Source organism: Eleginops maclovinus, chromosome 12 (genome assembly GCF_036324505.1).
Source record: "Eleginops maclovinus isolate JMC-PN-2008 ecotype Puerto Natales chromosome 12, JC_Emac_rtc_rv5, whole genome shotgun sequence".
NCBI classification, from domain to species: Eukaryota; Metazoa; Chordata; class Actinopteri; order Perciformes; family Eleginopidae; genus Eleginops; species Eleginops maclovinus.
In genome coordinates this window covers 28,470,019-28,495,055 of record NC_086360.1, presented here as the reverse complement: position 1 = coordinate 28,495,055, position 25,037 = coordinate 28,470,019, and the positions used below count along the sequence as shown (strand labels likewise).

The window sequence follows — 25,037 nt, the reverse complement described above, 5'->3', positions numbered from 1 at the left end:
TCCGAAAGTGTTCTGGAAGGGGGTGTTGTGGGGAGCACAATGTGTAAGGTGGTACCAATTTGCTCCTGTTTTACCTTTAACCCGGAGCGCGTGAGAAGTTCGTTCAACAACTTCGCACGGTTCCGACCACCTAGGATCTGCCCACTTTCGTTTGTGGACCTTGACCCTCACCCAATCACCTGGTCGGACAGGAGCCTCTTCTGGTGTCTCACACGGTCCCTCCTCAGCTTTTCGAACCTGTGTAGACAAAACTGCAATCATATTACTCAGAGCTCTGACATAATCATCCACTTCAATCTGTCTAAGGTCCAAAACTGGACCATATCCCCCCTCCCTTAGAGGTCCCGGCATTGGTCGGCCTGTTAACAGTTCATGGGGTGACAAATGTGTTTTGGCACTCTGCGTGGTTCGCATTGACATGAGTGCCAAAGGCAAAGCGTCAACCCAGTTTATTTTAGTACCAGAAGTTATTTTAGCAATTTTCCCTTTTAGAGTTCGATTGGCTCTCTCAACTATGCCTTGAGATGCTGGGTGATAAAACTGCACCAAACTTGTGAACTATACCAAAATATGATTCCACTCTCCTAAATGTTTACTTGTAAAATGTGTACCATTGTCTGATCTGATTACTCGTGGAACCCCATATCGTGGTATGAGTTCTGTTTGGAGCCACTTAATGACCGTTTTTGCATCTTCTCTCCTGCAGGGGATGGCTTCAATCCACCTGGTAAACCGATCAACCATTACCAGCATGTATCTAAAGCCTCTGATTACTTGGTCCTGCTCCCATATCTGTATAATCAATACAAATTTCTTTGAATGGAGCATCTGGGACTGGAAATCTTCCCATTGGGCACCTATATGCCTTTTTGACATTAAATGCTCCACAGGTGTCACAATCAGTGACAAAGTTTTCAACCATCTCTTTCATGTAAGGATGCCACCACTGTTGCTCAATGTCTGTTGTGGTTCTTGATATATTTACATGAGTGGGGCCATGTGACTGTTGTATAAGCAAGTGGCATAATTTTGCAGGTGCCACTAAGCGGCCATCATGTGCTCGCCACAGGCCATCCACTTCTGTTGCACCTTTAAGAATCCATTGATTTTGCTCATATGGTCCCGCACTTTTCTGCATCTCTCTTATATGTTCAGAGGTCAGCTCTCCTTGCGTGTTGCTGTTTGTACTTATCATTTGTTTGTCGTATCCTCCTGCCTTTTTTGCTGCTTTATCTGCTGCATCATTTCCCTTTGAGATTGTGTTATCCAATGCCTGGTGTCCTTTACATTTGATAACTGCAACTCTCGTCGGTAGGAGTACAGCTCTCAGAAGGGCTTTAATGCCTCGGCATGTTTTATTGGTGTTTTAGCTGATGTCAGAAACCCTCTTCTTATCCACTGGGGTCCATCTACATGCACTGCTCCGTGGGCATATGCTGAATCTGTGTAGACGTTGACTGCTTTTCCTTCTGAGTGCTCCAGGGCTCTGGTGAGTGCTACTACTTCAGCTAGTTGAGCTGAAGCAGGTTGAGTGAGGATCTCTGCTTTTATGAGTGTGGTATGTTCTCCCTCCTGCTGTATAACTGCGTAGGAGGCCACATTTCCATCATCCCCCTTATAACAGCAGCCATCACTAAACAAAGTGATGTCCGGTTCAGCCAGAGGGTCCCCTTCTAGATCCGCTCTTATCTTCAGATCCTTCTGAGACACAAACTCACAGTCATGGGGTGTGTGATCATCCAACACCAATCCTTTGGCCATATTGGATAGGCCTACTTCATAGGTTATGTGTGGTTGCAAGAGGATACTTTGAATCTTGATCTTTCTGATTGGAGAGAATGTAAACGCTTGTGAATTCAGAAATGCCACAACTCCATGTTCGGTGTTTACTTTCAGTGGGTGACACATTACTACATGCGCAGTTTTCTCAATTGCCTTTGCTAGTGCAGCCAGATGTCTTGCACATCCTGTCTGCCCTAGTTCTATGGTATCTAATCTTGAGCTGTGATACATCAGTACCTGTCTCACTCCCCCTTTTTTCTGAAACAGAACTCCATTCACTATCCCTTCTGATTCAGAAACATCAAGGAGAAATTCTTTGGAGTAGTCTGGGGTTGAGAGGTGTGCTGCTTGACCTAGAGCTTGCTTAGTTTGAATGAAGGCTTCTTCAGCCGATGTCGTCCATTCCAGTATGGCAGAGAGATTGCGGTTTCCAGCATCTGCAACGATTTTTCTCAATGGTTGTGTCAGGTTCACGTAGTCCGGTATGTGAGTCCTACTGTATCCCGTCAATCCCAGGAATGCAAGCATTTGTTGAACTGTTTTCGGTTTTGGTTGAGAGAGGATGGAAGATCTTTGTGACTGTGTCAGGGTGAGGCTGTTTGCAGAAATCATTCTCCCCAAGAAGGTGACTGTTCTCCTTGCAATTTGTGTTTTCTCTCGTTTGACTTTATATCCGACTTTAGCTAATAGGAGTAGTAGTTGTTTCGTTGCAGACAAACATGTCACAGCATCTGGTGCAGCCAGAAGAAGGTCATCTACATACTGTATCAGAGTTACTCCCTCTGGTAAATGTAGAGTACTCAAATCTTTCTTCAAGGCTTGATTGAATAACCCTGGACTGTCTTTAAATCCCTGTGGCATGCGATTATAAGTGTATCTCTGTCCTTTATATGTGAAAGCAAACATATTTTGTACTTTTGGATCTAATGGTAAACAAAAGAATGCATTTGCTAGATCTATGACTGTGAAGTACTTATGGTTTGGATTTAAGTTCTGCAACGCTACATAAGGATCTGGCACAGGGATGTTAGCAGTCTTGGTCGCATTATTCACTTCTCTCAAATCATGGACCATTCTCCATCCTTTGTCTCCAGCCTTTGGTACTGGCAAGATGGGGGTGTTCCAGTGTGAGGAGGTAGGTCTAATCACTCCTGCTTGCAATAATCCTTCAATGGTTTTCCCAATTCCATCCATCTGTTCTTGCTTCAATTTGTATTGAGGGCGCCAGCGGGGGTTTTGTTGGTCTTTTAATTCCACGGTCACTTCATGATCCACCAACCCTACATCATAATCTCCTGTGGTCCATAGGTGTGTTGGAATTTGCGACAGCATGTCTTCTGTGTCTGGATGGTTTGTATGTTCTCTTCCATGATCCCTATCCAGTTCCTGTCTTTCCAGCTGGCCTTTCTCCACACTGTTATTTCCTATTCTCCACATCGTTTGATCTTTTGATCTCCACAGGAGGGGTGAGTGTGTAGGTATCCATTCTGTGTTCAGGCCTGTCTTCACCATTGGTCCCAATGATCTAGCTTCAGTGCCTATGGCCACAGCCAAGGTGACATGAGGAACAGATTCTTTAGATAGGACGTACCATTGTTGTTGTTCCTGTGTCAGTTGTACAGCTGCTGCTACCCCTTGTGGTCCCACATATATGTCTGCCAATGTCAATTCTTCTGTAATCCCTTCTTTATCTTCCATCCAGGCTTCCTGATATTCTTCATCTGGACGTTGTATATAATTGTATGTACAATGTAAGGGATCTGGTGGAGGCCCATACGGCCCCAAGGTGTTTATCCATGGGCTTCCATTCCATATATGTTCTTTGAACACGAGGGGTATCAACCTCAGTGGTAATGAGGCGGCTCCAGAACACTGATGTTGTGTTATTTTCTTCGTCACCTTCTGATTGGGACGACATGAACAGGATTCTTTGTTGGCCATTATAGGTTTGATATAATGGTATTTGTCCTGGAAACTGGATGATCAGTCCATCTGGGGTGCATAGAATTCTTGCTCCTGACTTCACAAGAAGATCCCTTCCCAGTAGATTTACGGGACACTTAGGGGCGTAGAGGAATGAGTGTTGCAGGAGTTGCTTTCCAATCCTTGTGACCAATGGCGTTGTATATCTTTGTACTTCAGTTCTTCCCGAGTATCCAACTGTTTTGAGGGTGTTGGTAGAGAGTGGAGGCTTCTTTCCTCGTAATGAAGTCAGACAGGAGGCGGTAGCCCCAGTGTCTGCCATCATCGCTACTTTTTCTCCCTCAATCTCACAGGTGACCATTGGTTCATTTTGGGCTGGAATTGCTTCACCTGTTGTTGGATCCTCTGGGCCTCCTCATTGTTCCGAACTCTCCCAGGCTGACATGGGCATCTGGTTCATGTTGGGGACACCTCCTCTTGTGCTCCCCTGATTTCCTCTGCCTCTGCCATTTCCGTTGTATCCTCCTCTTGGTTGATACGGTGTGGGAGTGTACCTTGGTGGTTGTTGCTGATTTGGTGGAATGTTGTTTCCAGGGTGATATGTCTGCTGATTTTGTGGGGCATAATACTGTCGTGTTTCTTGCTGCCAATTTAGTGGACAATCTCTTATCCAATGTGTGGACCGTCCACATTTGTAACAGCAATTATTCCCATTTCCACTTCCTCTGGACCTATTGTCCCCTCTTCCTCTTCGTGGATTTTGGTATCCTGCTGGTCTCTGCATTATGTAAGGTGGGGGTGTCCATCCAGCCTCTTCTGCTAGTATGGCCATATCTGACATCTGTCCCATTTGCTTTACTGTCTTCTTGTTTTTTAGATTTTCTTGATCTTCTCTCCGCCAGTTGCATCTTCAGGAGTCTTTTAGACAGTGTCTTCATTTCTTCTTCACTTTCCCTTATAGTGTTATTGTATTTATGGTCATGGTGAATTAAGTATTCTCTCCATTCTTCAGTGGGTTTTGTGTCTAATCCCACAATTTCTCCCAGACCTTTCTGTACACTCGTTGGCAGGGCTTTGATTACTGCATTTCTCCACAGCATCTTAACCGCTGGAGAAGCATCGTGGCGTTCTCCCGTGCTCTCCATCCATATATTCTCACTTCTCTTTAGGAAAGCATGCATTTCTTCTTCTGTTTCTTTCTTAAGGCTATTTAGGGGTACCAAACTGCGTTTAGTTGGATAGAGATGAGTGATGGCAGACCAATATCTGGTCCTAATGTGGTTAAGTGCAGTTTCATCGGGGCGGTCTTCACATTGGGCCAGGTGATCCACATTTCTCATGTCCAGTCTTCCTTCTATTCTTCCCAAGAGAGCCCTCATATCTCCTAGACATAGGTGATCTTGGGCAGTGAACTTCTCCAACTCAGTGATCCACTTCTGACCCCCTTTTGAGAGAGGAGGTAATCTTGAGACCAACGATTCCATGTCTCTGTGTGTCCAAGGTTGATATATCACACCTGCCTTTCCAGGTCCCACTGTCACCAATGGTAGCATTGGGGCCTTAGCCTTTTCCGGGGATTGTAGAACCGCACTTCGTACTGTTAAGTTCCCCTTCAATATGTGGATTTCATTGATTTCTTGTAAATCATCGTCTGTGTCACTGGATCTGCCCTGCTGCCATCGAATGCTGTCTATTCTTTGTTGGCTCTGCGTAGGCTCTTGTAGGGTTTCCCCGTCGCCCTCTGAATCAGTATTATATCCAGTTCGAACTCTTCTGATAACTTGTCTCTCTCTTATTTTTGACTCACTCTCCAGGCCGTTGTATTGGTATGCCCTCCTGGGGTCTACAGGTGATGGTTCCCAGTTTAGTTCTTCTGGAGGTGGACTTACTTGAGACTTAGGGAGGGAATTATAGTCCGTTCCTTCCGCTAGTTCCGTTTGGGGGCGTGGTTTCATATGCAACGTCCCTCCGTGGACATCAAAAGTTGGGGCTTGAATTCGAACTTGGGGCGGGATGTTACTCTCTGATAGATAAGGGGGGGGGAGCCAAGGGGATCTCAGCCAGATTCGGATATAGCTTTGGAGTTTGGGCAATTGGAACTTCCTGTGGCTTTCCTGCCTTTGTTCCCTCCTTTTCTGATGGTTCTGGTGATTGTACCACATACATGCTACTTATTGGTCCTACAGTGACATATCTCAGATGGAGCAGGAGGCTCGTTGCTCTTGCTTTTCTTTTCTCAGCTTTGTCCATTGCCCTTTTAGTAGGTGAGTACCATGTGGGGCTTCCAGCTTTCTTCCATGCCGTTTGCTGTCGAATATATTCTCCATCTTCATAGGCCATTATGGCTCTTCTGTGGACTTTTGTTGGTCCTGGTTGATCGTTTGCTGGGATCAGTCCTCTTGCTTGCCACAGATCCATCATGCTCTCTATTTGGTTCCTTACTTTCTTTCTTTCTTTCGGATCTGTTATAGCATCCGATCTTGCATTTACCATGCCTCTTACCTCTAGTATTGAGGTTAACTCTGGGTTCGTCATTGTACTATAATTTGTTATTTTATTATTATTTTCTATAATTAATTAATAATTTCCTGACCAGTATTTCTATAAGATTCCACCCTTATTTAATACAAAAATTGTCCTAATTTGTTTAAAAAATTTAGAAATTTTCCAAAGTTCTATTTAAATTTTAAAATTGTTTGATAAAAAATAAAAAACACCTTAAATTTTTCAATATCAAAATAAAATATTAAAGTAGCACTTATTATTATTTATGATGTTTATGAAAATTGACGTGTGTAATGTATTTAATGTTCACTATGTAATTATAATAATTTTAAACTACTCAGTATGTGTCAAATGCAATACCTATCATCAGCCACTAATGTAGTTAGTGATAATGCTAATAAAAGTTTTGTGTATTTTAGTTTAACAATATACTATATGTCCACTAGAGTGTGCTATCTCATTCCTGAGGTATTCAATGTGTGTTATTCAATACCTCCAACAGAGGGTGCTATTTTGTTCCTGAAATAATACTGGAGAGGTATATTAATTCATCCAGTAGGGGCACTGTTTTTTCTTTCTTTAGTGGCTACTTCCTGTCTGGTTTAGCCTCTCTGACCATTACTTCCTCTGAAGTTTTCTGTTAATGGCTGATGCTAACAGACTACACTAACTAGGTTAGCCTATTAAAGACAAAGGACTTTGGGGGAGGGGAATACAGAACCCGTTTCCAGATGGTTTCAAGCAAAACAGCACAGTTCACGAAGGCCCAACACTGCTTGATTCTTTAAAAAACTCTGTGATTACTATTACACATAACACTTAACCCTACACTAATAATTTAAAAATTCTCCATGCCCTATAATTTAAGTACTCTTCAAAACAATCGCAGATAGAGAAGGGACTTCAACCTCAGCTCTTCTCGTTGTAGTTGGTACCACAAAACAAATCTTTTCTAAATCTATGAACTATGCTTTGTTAAGTTCCAGAATGAGTGTAGACGCCGAGACTCAAACTCGTGCTCTCTCACCTATTCTTTCCCTTATACAAACAGTAATGTCGGGGATTTTTAAATCCCAAATACTACGCTTCTTTGGCCGAGAAGTCTTCCTTTTAATATTAACACTATTTACCAACTATGACTGTTCAATAACGCAACACGCTAATCAGAGACTATTGGGATGTCGTCACAATTCTCAACGTAATTCTGTCGCAAAGCTTGCATTTACTGACCCACTCACTAATCACTCGATTAGGCCTTAACCTGTTAGGACTTTTAACTTACTTTATCACAAAATTATACTATTAATGCCAAAATACGCTCCAAAACCTTAATCTGGATCTACGCTGCCAAATTTAATTAGCACGACGTTATCAAACTTAAATCGATATTTACGTATTAATTTTACCTAAATCTCTTTCTAATTCCGGCGTAAAAAGGACAAACACAGACAAACAAGACAAAACAACGAAAAAAACTCTTGTAAAACCGAGGACCACACCCAAGTTTTTCAATATTTAATTTGACCTTTTAACTTTAAATAGACAGTTATGTTAGGATAATCGACTCGCCTCAAGGCACTCACATCTAAAAGTTCTGTCTAAACTATGCAGAATTTGAAATAAACTGGTTCTGCTTACCGTATGTTAATGGCGCGCCTGTGAGTGCCTTAAGGAGTCAGCTCTCCCTCCAATCTCCGTCCTGCCTGGCCTTTCAAATCACGTCGGGGTCACCAAATTGTAGAAATGTGTTCGTTTATTTGAAGCCAGGATGTCGGTTTAAAAGAAAAGGCAAAACTCCCGTAAAAATTATAAAGGAGTGTTTAATAAAAAAGATGTAGTGGAAGGTTTTACAATCGTTTCACAGCTGTGGCCCTAAAGCTCTACACACACTAGAACAGGCCCAAAACATGAATAGAATTCACGATGTGTTCACTGTCCGTGGGTCCGAGCCAAAAGAGACCCCAACCCCATCTGTGATGGGTCTTTGTCCAGCGGTTGCCTCTTCCTATTGGTTGCTTCAAGTCGTAACAGTACTTCCGGCCAGTTCAGTGTATACGTGGCATAAAGCCAAGTCGCTTCTTAGGGTATTACAGTGGCAATAAGGAGTATTACTCATTGTGTGTTTTATGTATAACACCACAAGAGATTCCCCTGTTCACCCTGTATTTATATTTCGCTTGTTGAGGAAACCTACGCTCAAACCCACAGTTTTCCTCCGTCCGGCCTCAAGCGCCAGCAATGTTGCATTCAATGTCGTTTGCATCCGGTTACGAGTTGACCATTTCAAAATAAGAGTGCACTTCAGAATAAGACAGTGTTTCAAAATAAGACAGTGTTGCAGTTACTCGGAATATTGATTATTACTTCCTACAACTCCCTGCCACATGTTTGACCAGAAACAGAGGAACCTCTCACAGGTTGTTCTTGAGTTACGTCAGATTGTTCACGCCTAGAACTTTGTCAACAGGAGCCATAGTTTTTTTACACGAGGCAATAATGTGAGCACTACTTTTCATGGCGACTTCATTCGTGGCTACCTTGACCTCTTCAGGCACATGTTTAAATGTTTCAACACTAAATTAAATCTACGATATAAGTGAGACCCTTCCCTCTGTCTTCCAGGTGTGCAGCCAGAATGAGTGTGTGGAGCTTCAGACGGCATACAGAAATACAAACTGTTCAGCGAAATGCCAAGGACACGCTGTAAGTGGCACTGCTCAGAGTTCATGTTGTTATTAGTTACATACTGTGTGTAAGACGTGGAGGCAGACTGACTTCACACATTGGTTAGAGGACACATCGGCCTTGTGGTTTATTGGAACCAGTAGTACAACATTTTACTGAATAAGTCATTTTTAGGCGACCCAAATGTAGCTTTGAGGAAGTAAAAACTCAAGCGGCGAAAAAGGTTATACATGTCAATCAAAAGTAAGCCCCGCCCCTAAAATATACTCTGCTATATCATCTATTTTACTTTAAATGGGAACGTACTTTACTAATTGAACATCATGTTGTATTAAAGCAGGTTTATAACGAGAGATTGAGACTGAAAACCCATCAGGGAAATGTTTACTGAGGGAATAGATGAAGTGAAATGTAGGGAGATTTCCTCATAGACTTCTAAACACTCAGAGGAGGCGCCCCCTGCTGGATATCACAGAGAATGCAGGTTTAAGGTTCACCTTTTTAGACCTGGAACAGAAAATAATGCATTAAATGAAAGTATTGAAAATCTCTTAAACATAAAATGAAATAATAAAGAAAACCAAAGAAGAAAAATCCAATCATTACGTTTAATGAAAAGGAAATATAAATACATTTTAAAATACTCATTAAATCAGAATGTTTTAACTGTGAGACTGTGATGCAATACATCACACACGTTGGTGTAGATTTGACTGAATTTACCTTTAATAAAAAGCCAAAAAGTGTTCCAAATTGAGCTGTTACACACATTTGCAAATACAAATACCTGCTATATGTGTTTATTGTTGGAAATGGAACAAATGTTTGAATCATCGACGCATTGGGGCTGGAAGTAAGAAGCAGTACCAGCTTAAACGATATTAAATGATAAGACTTATGGGTAAATTAAACGGTAATGAAGAGTTAAATGTGTTGAAAGGCGCCCGTGCATTACCACGGCTGCTCCTGCATGGTGCCATTAAACACTGACTGTGTGTCCTCCAGGTGTGTAACCACAGGAGTGAGTGTCAGTGTGAGGCCGGCTGGATGCCTCCTCACTGCACCTCCAAAGAGGCCTACGGTGGTCTCTCTACAGGTGAGGCTTCCTGCAGTTACTGTGTTCTTTCTGCACAACCAAGACTGAAGTTGCATTGAGATATGATGATGCTGACCTCCATTCCTGCAGGAGCAACCGTTGCCATCGCTCTGACGGTGATATTAGTGGTGTTAGGTGCCATTGCTGGAGTGGTAGGATTCATCTGCAAGAAACGACAGAGTCCCATGCTGCCAACGTGAGTAACAACACCAGATTTCAGTGTGCTTCTATCCTGTAGAGCCACCTCTTTGAAGTCAAATCTCTTGTTTTCTCACAGTTCACACACTCAGAGGAAGCTGCCAGTGATGCACAGTCAACAGACGCCAGTGCAGGTAATGCTGGGAAACCCCCACCGTGAAGTTGGATTCATGTTGGATATTAAACACACGTGTTTTTGTCCAGTTTCACATTCACTTACCGTCAGAGAAAAATGAGCTCTCATTCTGGCGCTCCCTCTGATCCACGGGTTTCAACAAATGACCCCAAACATCGAGGGGACACATTGGAGGAAGAGGACTGTCTGACAGCTCGATGCATTAATAACAAAAACTTTAATTCTAGGTTGCAAGAAAACCCAAAGGAGCTCCACCTCCACCTCCTCCAGCGGGAAACAGACCCAAACCACCGGGCCAGAACTACAGCGCTGCACGCCAGGTACTGATCCTACTGTACGATAACTACAGTGCATGTTTACTGCATTCAAAAGTAATATTCATTCAATTAAAAGGTATTGTACCCAGTAAAAAAAGTGCATTCTTTAGTGAATTAATGCATGTGTGTTTTCCTCCAGGCTCTGAGGCCGGTTCCTCCCCCGAAGGTCTGAAGGTCGGACCCTGTGCCAAATCCTGCAGTGACTCACTTTCAACCCAACGATTGAATAAACGCGCCTCTGCGATTTCCTCTGCAGCACGACGGAGTCTTTACCCGTGATGTGCGGGAAAGAAAGACTGGACTTGAACTCATCTCGTGCGCTGATGCTTTTTGGGATGAGCTGTTCTTCATGCACTTTGTTTTAGCACAGGGTGCAAACACCGCCCTGAGTGTGAGCCATACCATTGTATACATGTCGTTGTCTCCATAACGGTACAGACTGAACGTTATTGTCAGACGGTTTCCTGCAATATTTTTTACCGTGTATTTTTATTCTGCCTGTTAATAATGGTGATGCTTCTCTGGTGCATGATGGTGCAATGTGTAAAGACCAACAAACCAAAAGATTATTAGGACTGAATTGTCACTGCCACCGGAGTCATCTACACAAAGCAACGCCTTTGTTCAAACGAAAGGAACGAAAGGAGATGAATGTGTTGGTGATACAAGATACAGTCTCTGTGATATATTTACAGAACATATTAAGACAAAACACAACCAGATCAGGTCAATTCTATCATGTGATATCAGCATACACTTCTGTCTCAATGGGGTTCACTGTGTGAGCTCGTGCAGATTGTGTAGGAGTCTACGAAATATATATATTTGAATGTTTCTTACAAACGGACCATTGATGTTGCATTACTAATAAAATGTTTGTAAATTGTGAACACTGGGTTTAAAAACGGGCAAATATTTCACTGTGAACGCACAACGTACGCTATGCAATGTGTGGGACCGTCACGAATACATTTTGACGTGATGCAACGCGTTGTTTGAGAATGAACTCACCTGCTGTTTTACAAAGGGAGGGATGGATGATGGGTGGATGGATGGATGGACAGACAGACAGACACTTTATTGATCCCACATTGGGAAATGTTTGCGTGACAGGAGCAGTGGAATAAGTAGACATAATAAAATGAGAAATGTAAATCCAAACATTTACAGCAAATAAAGTATAAGCATATCTACAGCAGAACAAGATCAAATATCCCGGATTATCTAAAATGATCCATAAAAGGCCAACCAACTGGAGTTATATATTCAAAGATGTGTATAAGATAATCAATATACAATAGCAGCAATAAAATACATCAAAGAATAGTGAGTCCAGGTGGAGGTTTACCAGATGTGCTAAATACAGGACAGGGGCCCACTCTAGAGACACTTCCATCTGGAGTTTCATAGTTTCCACACAGTTTAAGTCTTTGTGTCCGTTGGTCCAGGGGGGTGAGGGTTAAGCCAGTTTATAGTAATCATTTTATCGGCAACTAATACCAATCTTGTCTTGTCTTTTTTCTGGCTCTTCCCCGATTGGTTGCACACAGAAGGTGAGGCTCATCATCAAATTAAAAAACGTGCTTCTTTGAGGCTGAGTTCATGCAGAGAGAAGAGAAACATAAAATAAAAAAGGAATATCTTAAAATCTTCATTTATTTATACTTTCAACAGATTCTACTTATTTAATGTAATCTATTCTACAGTTTGTTTGAAAGCTAAAAAAAGTTCTGTAAACTCTTTAAAGTTTGAACTGGATTTGAATAAATCGAACAAGTTGAATTTAAAGACTGGAAAAATATATTTAGACCGAGATGAAAAGAAGAAGAGAAGGATGTAAAAGCAGACATTAGACAGGGACATCAGAGTCTAAACAACACATGTTAGAAATAAGAAACATAGAAACACTTCGACTACAAATATGAAAACACAAGAAATATTTCAGAAATACTGCAATAAAAACAATGAATCAGAATGAAGTAAAATATGAAGAATCAAAGAAACATTTAGACATTAATAGAAAAGAACAAATGTGAAACAAATTAAAGGTAAAGAAACAGCAGAAATGGAACAACAAGTTTATACTGTGAACTCCACAGATTGAAGAGCAGACCCCAGCTGGGATTTACACTCTCATCTTCTGTGTGCAGAAATATCAAATGGAAAAGTTCCTCAATCTGTTGGATATGGTCAATAAAAATATCGCTGCCTCATGTTTAAACCTCATGAACTCTAGAGACAGGACCAGAACCAAAAGGCATCAGCACTAACCCTGCAGAACCTGTAGATATCTCTCTGGCATGGATTAGCTAAAAGACCGGTCTGCACAAAACACGTTCGCTTAGAGCTAAATCTGCACGGGTTTTAGCTAGCGTTACTTAACGTCTGTTCTGCTCCTGAGGGATTTCCCACATTTACAACAGTGACTTAGCGGAACGTTCAGAGGACAATGTGATTAGTAGCTGGAGTTGTTGAGCTAAACCCTTTCTTCTGTTCTGTTCTCCTGGTTCCTGTGAAGGTGCAGTGGAAGTATTGTGAGTTTATATCTGAGGAAAGAGGCTGCCTTTCTCTCCCCTGAGCAGTACACATTCAAAGAGTCAGCAACATTCATTAATATCTGACTGGAAAAACATCTGCAGAACTCTGAATGTTCCTGTCATACTGAGGCGAGCTTTGAAGGAATGAAGAACACACACATCCGTCAGCATCTTTTATTTCATGGGTATTAAATGAAACGGGTCCTGATGGTACTCGTGTCAATCGAGTTTCAGGACTCTGATGAGGACTCGTTTCAGGACTCTGATGAGGACTCCGATGAGGACTCGTTTCAGGACTCTGATGAGGACTCGTTTCAGGACTCCGATGAGGACTCTGATGAGGACTCCGATGAGGACTCGTTTCAGGACTCTGATGAGGACTCGTTTCAGGACTCTGATGAGGACTCGTTTCAGGATTCCGATGAGGACTCGTTGCAGGACTCCGATGAGGACTCGTTTCAGGACTCTGATGAGGACTCCGATGAGGACTCTGATGAGGACTCTGATGAGGACTCTGATGAGGACTCGTTTCAGGACTCCGATGAGGACTCGTTTCAGACCGATGAGGACTCGTTTCAGGACTCCGATGAGGACTCGTTTCAGGACTCCGATGAGGACTCGTTTCAGGACTCCGATGAGGACTCGTTTCAGGACTCCGATGAGGACTCGTTTCAGGACTCCGATGAGGACTCGTTCCGCTGCGTTGACGTTGGGATCCTCCTGGTTGAGATGAAGGTGCTGTGCCCCCATCTTCCCTGCATCACAGTCCAGCCCCACTGAAGACCATCACTGAGGGACAAGTTGTGATGGACAACACTCAAGACCTGCCAAAAGCTTCAGCATTCAGTCTGGACCTCCATATGCACTGCATCTCATTTAGACTTTTATTTGGACTACAAAATAAAACCTCAAAGACGAGTCGAATAAAACACTGTGTTTGAATTTTATTATTTTCTTTCAAGTGGTACATCTAAAAGATTTCATGGCCTCGCATGACAAATACGGTACAGTTTTTACAGCTATTAGAAGATATTTAAAGAACAATATGGTTTGTACATTCTGCGAGATATGTATAGGACCTAACAGGAGGTCAGTATACGGTGCGGCTCACCCAATAAAGCCTTCAAAAACAAGTCTCAACGTCACAGTTATGAATGTAAACCAAACGCGTCGTGCTGCAGATCGCTGTCATCTTCCAGAAGTGGTACAGAAAGATTTTCATGGCCATTCATTTTAAAAAAGCCACTTGATTGGGACCGTTTTTCCAAGATGGCCGTCATTTCCAGCCTTGGAATCAGTATTTTTTACCACTGGATCAATTTTGGTGATTGGTATTGAATCAAATGTTGAGGAAGTCCAGGAAGTCCATTAAGGAACTTATCCAGTGTCATTTTCAACATGTTAAAAATGTGGGGCTTATTAGAAAGCATTTGGGACACTAAACCAGGCTATTACCGGGGTTTCGTCCAAACCAGGTGACGGGGGTGCTCAGATTTGGCCAATTCTAGTCCCTCTAGTTCCACTTTTGAAAGAATACCCAGTGTCAACAACCATCTCCAGCACTCCATCTTCAGGGACATGCCAGAAGTCTACTGAACAGAACGACAATAGTTTAAACCTTAAAGATAACATTACATGACATTGAATCTGTAATGGTGCGCGATGGACCGCCTCTCTCTCTCACACACACACACACACACACACACACACACAAACACACACGCAGATGTTGAGGTGTGTGGCCAAGGTGGCAATGGCACATGAGCGCTAACGCCTCGTTTTGTGACGTAAAAAAAGGGGAAATTCACAAGAGAATAGCAAATCTTAAAGGTTTCCCAGCTCCCTCTGCAGAGCTACAGTCAGGTGTGTCGAAGCACCGGTGGAGTTGTGTGTTTGTTTTCAAAAGTTCTTAAAAAGCACGTCTTAAAGGGTCGGGAGCGGAGGTGGAAGCATTTACACGCCTGCAAGCTCTTTGTATGTAAAAATAATACAAATGATATACTGTATGCATGAGTCAGCCATGTTTGAGATGATTACAGTACCTCTTATAGTATCATCAGTGGGGGGGGGGTGACTCAGTCCGTTGTGTTTCCCCTCACTGTAAAACATTCTGTATAATCAGCAGTGGATGGAGACACTGACGCCTCAAAATAACACCACGTTTTTAAGCATTTGACGTTCAAACACAGAGGCAAAATGTTATGAAAACTGATGTTTGTCAAGAAGTAGTGAGGATCAGTCTGTGTCACGTTCCTCTGATATCTGAAGGAGGAGAAGAGTGGTGCAGGAAAGAGTCCTAAAAACCTGGAAATTAGTCAGCATTTTAGCACTTCCTGTCCCCTGATCTGGAATTCAATGGTTCTCTGAATGTGCTTTTGGTTATTAGCCTGAAATAAACTCTGTGGTTAACACAAGCTGAAGAGATTCAATGTTTTGTTGCTAAAAAGTGTCTAAAAGGAGACGACTAAACGTCATCACGCCCAACATTAGCCTCCTTTAGCTTAGCGGTGGAGACCTGAAGTCATGTGACCGTGCTGTAGTTCCTTTGTAGCCCAACATTAGCTTCTTACTTCAGAAATCATAAAGTGGTTTAATATGTGGAGATCCCATTGGACCAGGGAGATGCTGCCTTCAGGGTCCGACACAGAAATATGACCTGTACCACTGTATTAAGGTAAGAACTAGAAGGGGGGGGGGGGGAGTATTGGCAGGTCTGGTGGTGTTGACAGTAAGACTTGCTGTTCTGTAATTCCCTTTTTTTTTTGGTTGATCCTAGTTTCCATCCTCTGAACACAGAGCTTCATTCAGCCTTCAGTGAGCACAGGAACAAAGTGTTGGTAAGTTATGATCTGAATACTGAACAGAAATGCACTCAGCATCTTTGGGGATCCTTCAAAGTTTGTGGACATTTTTATACAAACAAGTCTTCATTAAATCTGTGCTTCAAGTATAAAACGATCCTTTAGATAATTGTTCGGATAAAGTTAACTTCCCTTTTTCTTTGTTTCACCTCTTAACACAAACATAATTTATCCTTCAAACAAAATATATGGTGAGCAACATTTCCATCAGGAGGAACTGCAGCTTCAGAGAGGACGCAGATACAGAAACACAAATCAGAACTCAGAGACATCTGCAGCAGCTCTTCAACACATGCAGCATCTAGAGAACATTCAGCAGAGGAGACATGAGCAGTTTACTAAAAGCTGCAGAAACCAAACGCTGCAAGAAGCTCCAACACAACGGAGACCAGGGGACACTAAAGAGAGACGCACACAGCTGGAGACCAGGGGACACTAAAGAGAGACGCACACAGCTGGAGACCAGGGGACACTAAAGAGAGACGCACACAGCTGGAGACCAGGGGACAATAAAGAGAGACGCACACAGCTGGAGACCAGGGGACCCTAAAGAGAGACGGACACAGCTGGAGACCAGGGGACACTAAAGAGAGACGCACACAGCTGGAGACCAGGGGACAATAAAGAGAGACGCACACAGCTGGAGACCAGGGGACACTAAAGAGAGACGGACACAGCTGGAGACCAGGGGACACTAAAGAGAGACGCACACAGCTGGAGACCAGGGGACACTAAAGAGAGACGCACACAGCTGGAGACCAGGGGACACTAAAGAGAGACGCACACAGCTGGAGACCAGGGGACACTAAAGAGTGTTTGGAGCTTCTTGCAGCGTTTGGTTTCTGCAGCTTTCAGTAAACTGCTCATGTTTCCTCTGCTGAATGTTCTCTAGATGCTGCAGGTGTTGAAGAGCTGCTGCAGATGTGTCAGTATCGGCCTCTCTGGAACGGCAGCGTGTTTCTCCTGATGGAAACGAGTCGTCGGAGAGGATAAGGAAACACTGACGGAGAACAGTTGTGTTTAAAGGTAACTAGAGCTCCTGGATAACAGAGGCTCCGTCTTCAGATACGTTAACCTCAAAATGTTGCTATTAAATCTAAACATTTCACCTTTAATAAATAACCCCCCCCTTTAGATAACACGTTTGTTTCTCAGCGCTGACGCCTGCGTTTTATCTACCCATGAGTCCGCGTCCCTCCCCGATGAAGAGGAGCGAGAGGCAGTAGAGGAGACGGAGGGGGGAGGATAGGGACGTGAGGGGGAGGTAAAATGGGGGAGGGTGGTGTTTCTGTTCCCTATCCGTCAGTGCCGTTCTTGTTGGTGTTGATGGTGCCGTCGGACTGCTTGCCGTCTTTGCGCGGCGGCATCCTCTCGTTTATCCGGTCCAGGCCACGAGCCTCCTCGAAGTTTCGGATCTTCCTCGTGGGGGAGAAACCTTGAATGGCTGCGGAGAAACGAGAACAAATAAATGAATAAAAGGTTGGAAAAACTCTTGAGGAACTTCCTACTGATGTCCCAACATGTGCACGATACGCAGGGCTCCCACCGGGGTTTCTGTGCTGGTCCTTTTATTTTGAAGGAGGGATTTTTTATTCATCTTTGACTTGATTTAGATTTTTTTGGGGGAGAAATTTCGGTCTTAAAACACTGAATAAATGAGGTGTTTTAATCTTTACAATATATAACAACAACAACAACAATAATAATAATACATGTATTTATTCAAACCCTCTCAATGACCAGTTTCTATATCGGTCTATGTTTCCCACATTACTCCCTAACTTTCAGAGCTATAAAGGACCCGTGGGAACCGTGAGTATGATCTATATACCTTTGAATCAGCCTTGTGAGGTAATGTAATACCCACAGCCTGTCACAGTACAGATGAGTGAATACCACATGCACGGGTGAGACAGACCGCTACACTACAACCATAGAACACCTCACACTCTGGAGACTTACGGTAACGTCCGGAAACATCCAGGAGACCAGAGGGAAAACGTGAGCAGATAAAAAGCAAACTTGTTCAGAAGAAACTCTTCAATCATTTCAGTTTCTATATTTCTATTACAACCACAGGAGCGGGGGGGCAAAGCAGCTCTTGCACAACCAGACGTCTGTGAGGATGAAGCACCGTTTGCTGAAGTTAGTCATTATGAATTAACGTTGTGTTCAAGAGGAAAATAAAACTAGAGTTATGAGTTGGTGCTATACTGACCTCTATCAAATGTAATCACATAATGGTTTTCTTCTATATTTACTGACATAATAACCAGTAAGCTTATCAAAAACCAGTTAGAAAAGCCAACATGGAAGTCAACATGTGTGGCTAAAGGTAATGCGGGCAATAAATAGTTGATAGTCATTAAAACTATTTAAATCGTTTATAAAAAGTAATTATTAAACAGTTAAAATCATTCTAAATAAAATGTTCAAAGTTAAAACTATTGAACAGTTTAAATAATTTAAAAAATACTAATTATAAAAATAAAATCTGTTTTCAAAAATAGTTCAAAGAAGCTTCAATAATTAGTGATTAAATCATTTAAATAATAGTCATATTAAAACTCTTAAAGTAATTCTTGGACGGCTAAAAGAATGAGAGTAATGATTAAACAGTTTGAATAAATAGTCAAATCAACACTATTGAAATAATTACCTGTAGTGAAAAATGGAACAGCTAAATGAATACGCTGATTAAACGGCTTCCATTAATGAGTTTAAAGAGCAGTGGTGGAAAAGTTATTATTGGATAGTGGAAATAATGCTTTATATTTTTAGATACAGAAGAGTTTCCCCTGGCTGTTGAAGCCCTTCCTGGCTCTTCCCACAGGGGGGGGGGGGGGGGGGGGGAGCTCCAGATAGACAGCTAACAGGATTATGTTCTGTACGGCAGGGAGGTCCCCGCTCTGAGCCTCGGAGTCTTAGAGAGCTTTACTGTGACGGGGAGCCACGGGATCCTCTGACGCTCCTCCGTGTGTTGTAATATGAATTATATATAGCGGGACATCGTGCACATCTGACCCTGAACTCTTATATGAATGTCTTTATTCTATTTCATTTCATATTGCACATTCTTAGTTCAACTTCTTATTTGTATAAAAGTATTTATTCCATTTTCTTTATCATTCCCTGACATGTTTTATTTAACCTTTATCCATATCTTATTTTATGAGACACTGTTTAATATCACACGCCTTTCTTCCTTTAACTTCTTATTTAATACGAACATTTTAGTCATATTTTATTTTAACTTCCACTTCTGTGTTTTTATGAATTTATTTAATCTTAAATCTAATTTGATTTTTCCCTCAGTGGTGTTTCATTTGTTATCAGCTTTGTTTTCACTTCTGTTTTATTTTCTATTTTGAGATGTGTTCATTGTGTAACTGTTTATTTCTACTCTTGTTTATTCTAATTATGTGCAGTACTTAGTTTCACATGCATCTGCAACTGAATGTGATTATTAGGTACACCTTATCTGATTGGTCTTCCAGCTAATGCAAAGTGCCAGTGTTGTGCAACAGACTCTGTTAATGTAAGAGCAACCGTGAAGTAGAACGATAACCAGGGATACAGAAACAGTGGGGGGCACTAAGAGAGCTATGGAAGGTAAAGGTAGATTATAAAGGGTGGGTGGGGGGGGGGGTTTAAGGTGAACCACACACAGAGAGTAGAGAGCCGACAGCTGAGCGTACCTTGTGCTTTAGCTGCCTCAATGGTAGCTACGGTAACAAGAGTTAAAGGAGGAGAAAAGGCAGTCATCAACAACAGCAAACACATCAGTGAGGTAAAACCCCCCGGGTATAAACACAGAGTGAAACCGTCATCAGTGAGGGGGGGGGGGGGGGTTACAGAGAGGAAGCCTGCAGGAGCTTTAAGATGGAGCCGGTGTTAGAGGGTCAGCAGGACTTAGAGGTGAGCAGGGCTGAGAGGAGGATTGGGTGCTAAGAGTCTGAGGGGTGGGGGGTGGGGGGGGGGGCTGGATTCCATCGCTTCAATTCATAATGTGTCACAAAAAGTCAGAGGAAAGTATGTGAAGTACGTGTGTGAAGTAGGGATGTGGACAATGACCTTCTCCTAAAGGTCACCATCAGTTGGTTCGTCCTTCATCGCTACGCTACGTCTGTTAGCATCGTGCGAGACAGAGCCGGACTCCCAGCATGCACTCTGGTGGGCGAGGTCCGGCTCTGATCCAAAGGTTGAGGGGCTCAAGTCAAAGGGTACAGACCACTTCCTGTTGGGGGTCATTGATCCAGTACCCTTTGACTTTACCTGCCCACAGATCTCTGATAAAGCTTATAGTCGGGGGGGGGGGGGCTCAGGCTTCACACATGTTACAAACACAAACTGGGTGAGGAAATGAGGAGGGGGGGTGTAGGTGGTGCTGAATGGTAGATAGGAGGAAGAAGATGGAGGTTACGGAGAACAAAATCCACTCACCAGTCTGTAGGGTCTGCTTACCCCCCGACAACACCCCCACAGGAAGAGTCCCAGTCGGGGTGAGGCCTTTCAGCGTCAACACGTTCTCACTCTCCTCCCTGAACACACACAGGACACACACTTTACATTTCAGCAGCACACACACACACACACACACCTGAGAGGTCATGATTATCTCTGGATTGGGTCTGGTTGCCAGCAGAGTGAACCCGGAAATGTTGAGTACAACTAAGTTTCATGATAGAAATGTGCAGTCCGGGTCCCCAGCATCCTCTCTTCATGGAAACAAAACGCAGATTTCCCCTGAAATGTTAAAGTGCTGCCAGAGAACAATCGCTCTGTGGGTCAGAAAGGGTTTACTGAGTCCAGAGATATGGAGATGGGGTCAGATGTCTGGTCAGACGGCAGAGACAGCTTACGGAGAACAAATAGGGGATGGATGTCCGGTGGGTCTGCGGGGGACGAGTGGCAGGCAGCAGGCTGACACTGAGACTGAGATTTCTGATCCTTTCTTTTACTCTCCTTTTTTCTGGAGAGGAAGTAAAGGAACCGGAGCTCTGGATCTATTTGTTGTTGGAGGTGCAATATAAGACACTATTATTTTCAGCTTCGCTCTGATGCAGGATTTAGACCGTAAGTGGGCGGGGCCTAAAGAATGCTTCCTGGTCTATATTGCGACATTGACAGAAGTGTGGTTTATTGTGTGTTTTCTGAGGATGTGTTGCAGGGTTATCCTGAGCGGTGATGTCCGACCTGAGCACGGAGAAGACTCGAGCCATCTTCCCCACGGCGCGGATCTTATTCCTGATCACCTCCTTACGCATCGCTGACGTCCCACCTGCAGCACAGACAATGAAACAGTAACAACACGGCCATTGATAATGTGTTTCCTCTATTTCTTTAGGCACATGTCTTTCATTATTGGAAATGAAACATTATGCTTTACTACAGATCTTTATAGAAATTAATTAAAATATATATTGCAGTATAAATGTTTAAGCATTCAAAGATTCATTGAAAATGAAATTCTGGAGTCTCACGCTCCTCTTTATCAATGTATATCAGACATAAAAACAATGTTGCAGACTAATGTGTTAGTAATGTCCAATACTGTATGCATGTTCTTAATTTCTTGTCTCTTTTAAGGATATTTGACTTTATTATATAGTCAAGCATTCATTAATCTAAGATGTTACGTTTAATTAAATATCTATACTGCATTTTTTTATCTTTGCCCACTCTTACTTTAACTTCCTATGTGCAGTTTGTAAACGAGGGGTGGGCCAAAATACCCGTCGACAGGTGCAGGTCTCATTGAGAGTAACAAAAGTCGCTTGATTGCTGTGATTGACTCAAAATATTAACTTAAGGGTACCATCATTCAGTATTTAGTTTTTTTAAATGATTCTGTTGAACCACGATTCAAAAGCAAGGTCTGATTTTCATTCGCTATTTTTCAATCCATTTTTATTCATTACTACTTTTGTCAGTTTGAAGTTGTTTCAGAGACCGTCGTGGGTTTCTCTTTCTGTAACGGAACTTTGTCCACGTCTGTAAATGAATTCACTTTTCTTTCATTTGTTGTTCATTTCAGTTGCACTTCTTACATCTTTTATTGGATAGTTTAATATCCCGTCTTGATTTAAAATAAACATATGTTGAATTACCTTCATAGTTTATTCTATTTTATTTTTTAATTGGACAATTTACTTTTGGTTTGACGTAAACTTTAACTTCTTGTATTTATTTAATTCTAATTAATTACTTATTTTGCACATTTTCACGATAACAACATCTGTACCTTCATAGAGGTCGTCTCCCTCCGACATGAGCTCATCGTCAGAGCAGATGTTCAGCACGTTCACCAGCATCTCCGTCACTGGGGGGGGGGGGGAAACACATGTCAGGAAGCGTTTCTGAGACCCTGCCTGACATCGTGTTGGTTTTTAATCTAGACAATAACACTTCTATCCACTGGTAAAGGTAAATGTGTAACTGGTCGGAGACTGAAGTGTCTAAAGAGATGAATTAATGCACTCTCCCTTATGTCGGACATGTTTATCAAAAACCACATTCATATTTCCACAGTTTGTAGCTGGAGACCCCCGCCAAACACACAGGGGCGAAATCATGCTTGTGATTGGTTAAAAACTGACCAAAATGAATGCAATTTAAAAGGAAATGTACGTCTGAATATCCTCCCATAAGATACACTTTCTGTAACTGACTGACTGTTGAGCTAGAACCTGACGTCTAATATCCTCTCTATACATAAACTATTTTACTTCCTGAAGCTGATCTGCGGCTATAAGCCCTAAACGTCCAGGCATTAAGAGTCTGTAGGGAAAGGAAACCCCCCCAAAAGAACAATAGGGTCCCTTTGAACTGTATGCATTAAACTACAGGCTGTTCCATCCCGATTTCTCCAAATTAAAAGCGTACCTTTCTCTCCCACAAAAGGCAAAGACCACGTGAAGACGTCCATGAAGTTGGGCAGCCAGTAGGGGTGGGGGGAGCAGTTGAACTGTCGGATATTCATCACGTTGTTCTCGTATTTTAATACAGCCGCTGGGATGGACAGAGGGACAGAGAGTGAAGGACTGCCGCCCGGGAAACACAGGAGCGACGAGAGGGAGCAGTAAATACAAACCTTTGTTGTTGTAGACGTCGAGGTAATTTGGAGCGGAGAAGATTGTGATTAACGACGGGAAGCCGGTGGTCTGGCTCTTTCTGTACATCCGATACCTGTAACAAGCAGGAACACACATCAATGTATTAAATTCATCTGCAGAGACTAATCAATAAGTAGGACATACCTTTTTAATTTACCTGGGAACATACAATACCTAACATAGATTCAACGATAACATTATCAACACATGTATGAAGTGTGGGCGAGAGTTTCTAATTATTTATCATTATTATCATTGTTATTATTATTTACTATAAATGTTTATTATTATTGTTATTATTTACTATAAATGTTTATTATTATTTACTATAAATGTTTATTATTATCATTGTTATTATTGTTATTATTATTTACTATAATGTTTATTGTATTATTTACTATAAATGTTTATTATTATATTTACTATAAATGTTTATTATTATTATTTACTATAAATGTTTAATATTATTATTGTTATTATTATTTACTATAAATGTTTATTATTGTTATTATTATTATTTACTATAAATGTTTATTATTATTATTTACTATAAATGTTTATCATTGTTATTATTATTTACTGTAATTGTTTATTATTATCATTGTTATTATTATTATTTACTATAAATGTTTATTATTATTATTTACTATAAATGTTTATTATTATTATTATTATTTACTATAAATGTTTATTATTGTTATTTACTATAAATGTTTATTATTATTGCTATTATTATTTACTATAAATGTTTATTATTGTTATTATTATTATTTACTATAAATGTTTATTTTTATTATTGTTATCATTGTTATTATTTACTATAAATGTTTATTTTTATTATACATTTTTCTGTTTATTTATTATTGTTATTTACTTTTTATTTTCCATTTATTTAATTAATAAACAATTCAAATAAATTATCCACAACTATTTTAATAATCACTGAATGTGTATTAGTCCTTTTTTATTTGGTTCCTGATCTTAAATATTAATATCTCCAGCTTTATAACTCACTCTTAAAATACAGTGTCTATTTACAAATCTTGAATTCATTAATGTTGGTTTTTATTTTGGTAATCAGTTTAATATTTACCTCTTTTAATGAAAATTCCAGTGTAGGATTTTAATGTGTTTACTTGGTTTACTATCATACTGACTGCTATCTGAATCATTTGAATGATTTACTAATATTATTTTAACTATTTAATATTATTTTAAGTATTTAATATTATTTTAAGTATTTAATATTATTTTAACTATTTAATATTATTTAATATTATTTTAAGTATTTAATATTATTTTAACTATTTAATATTGTTTTAATTATTTAATACTGTTTTAATTATTTAATATTGTTTTAAGTATTTAATATTATTTTAAGTATTTAATATTGTTTTAATTATTTAATACTGTTTTAAGTATTTAATATTGTTTTAAGTATTTAATATTATTTTAACTATTTAATATTATTTAATATTATTTTAAGTATTTAATATTATTTTAACTATTTAATATTGTTTTTAATTATTTAATACTGTTTTAATTATTTAATATTATTTTAAGTATTTAATATTGTTTTAATTATTTAATACTGTTTTAATTATTTAATATTGTTTTAAGTATTTAATATTATTTTAAGTATTTAATATTGTTTTAATTATTTAATACTGTTTTAAGTATTTAATATTGTTTTAAGTATTTAATATTATTTTAAGTATTTAATATTATTTTAAGTATTTAATATTGTTTTAAGTATTTAATATTATTTTAAGTATTTAATATTATTTTAAGTATTTAATATTAATATTATTTTAAGTATTTAATATTATTTTAAGTATTTAATATTAATATTATTTTAAGTATTTAATATTATTTTAAGTAT

The 25,037-nt window shown here is 40.5% G+C and overlaps 2 protein-coding genes across 6 annotated transcripts in view; one reads left to right on the top strand and one right to left on the bottom strand.

Annotated features, from left to right (window-relative positions):
- The window catches only part of adam28 (ADAM metallopeptidase domain 28), a 37,792-nt gene extending 26,260 nt beyond the window's left edge, over positions 1-11,532 (top strand). The window contains 6 exon segments of the mRNA XM_063897499.1: positions 8,833-8,913; positions 9,901-9,991; positions 10,082-10,187; positions 10,269-10,323; positions 10,553-10,645; positions 10,782-11,532. Of these exon segments, the coding sequence (XP_063753569.1) occupies positions 8,833-8,913; positions 9,901-9,991; positions 10,082-10,187; positions 10,269-10,323; positions 10,553-10,645; positions 10,782-10,814 (459 nt within the window). The 3' untranslated portion in view covers positions 10,815-11,532.
- Positions 11,533-14,103: 2,571 nt separating this feature from the next.
- ppp3cca (protein phosphatase 3, catalytic subunit, gamma isozyme, a) overlaps positions 14,104-25,037 on the bottom strand; it is a 34,162-nt gene continuing 23,228 nt past the window's right edge. For 2 of the 5 annotated variants that reach the window (XM_063896320.1, XM_063896321.1), the window contains 7 exons: positions 23,134-23,228; positions 22,926-23,051; positions 22,285-22,362; positions 21,237-21,321; positions 20,484-20,581; positions 19,739-19,765; positions 14,104-17,484 (listed from right to left, as the gene is read on the bottom strand). In XM_063896320.1, the coding sequence (XP_063752390.1) occupies positions 17,336-17,484; positions 19,739-19,765; positions 20,484-20,581; positions 21,237-21,321; positions 22,285-22,362; positions 22,926-23,051; positions 23,134-23,228 (658 nt within the window). In that variant the 3' untranslated portion in view covers positions 14,104-17,335. The remainder of the gene's footprint in view (positions 17,485-19,738; positions 19,766-20,483; positions 20,582-21,236; positions 21,322-22,284; positions 22,363-22,925; positions 23,052-23,133; positions 23,229-25,037) is intronic. The other 3 variants (XM_063896322.1, XM_063896323.1, XM_063896324.1) reach the window with 3 other exon arrangements.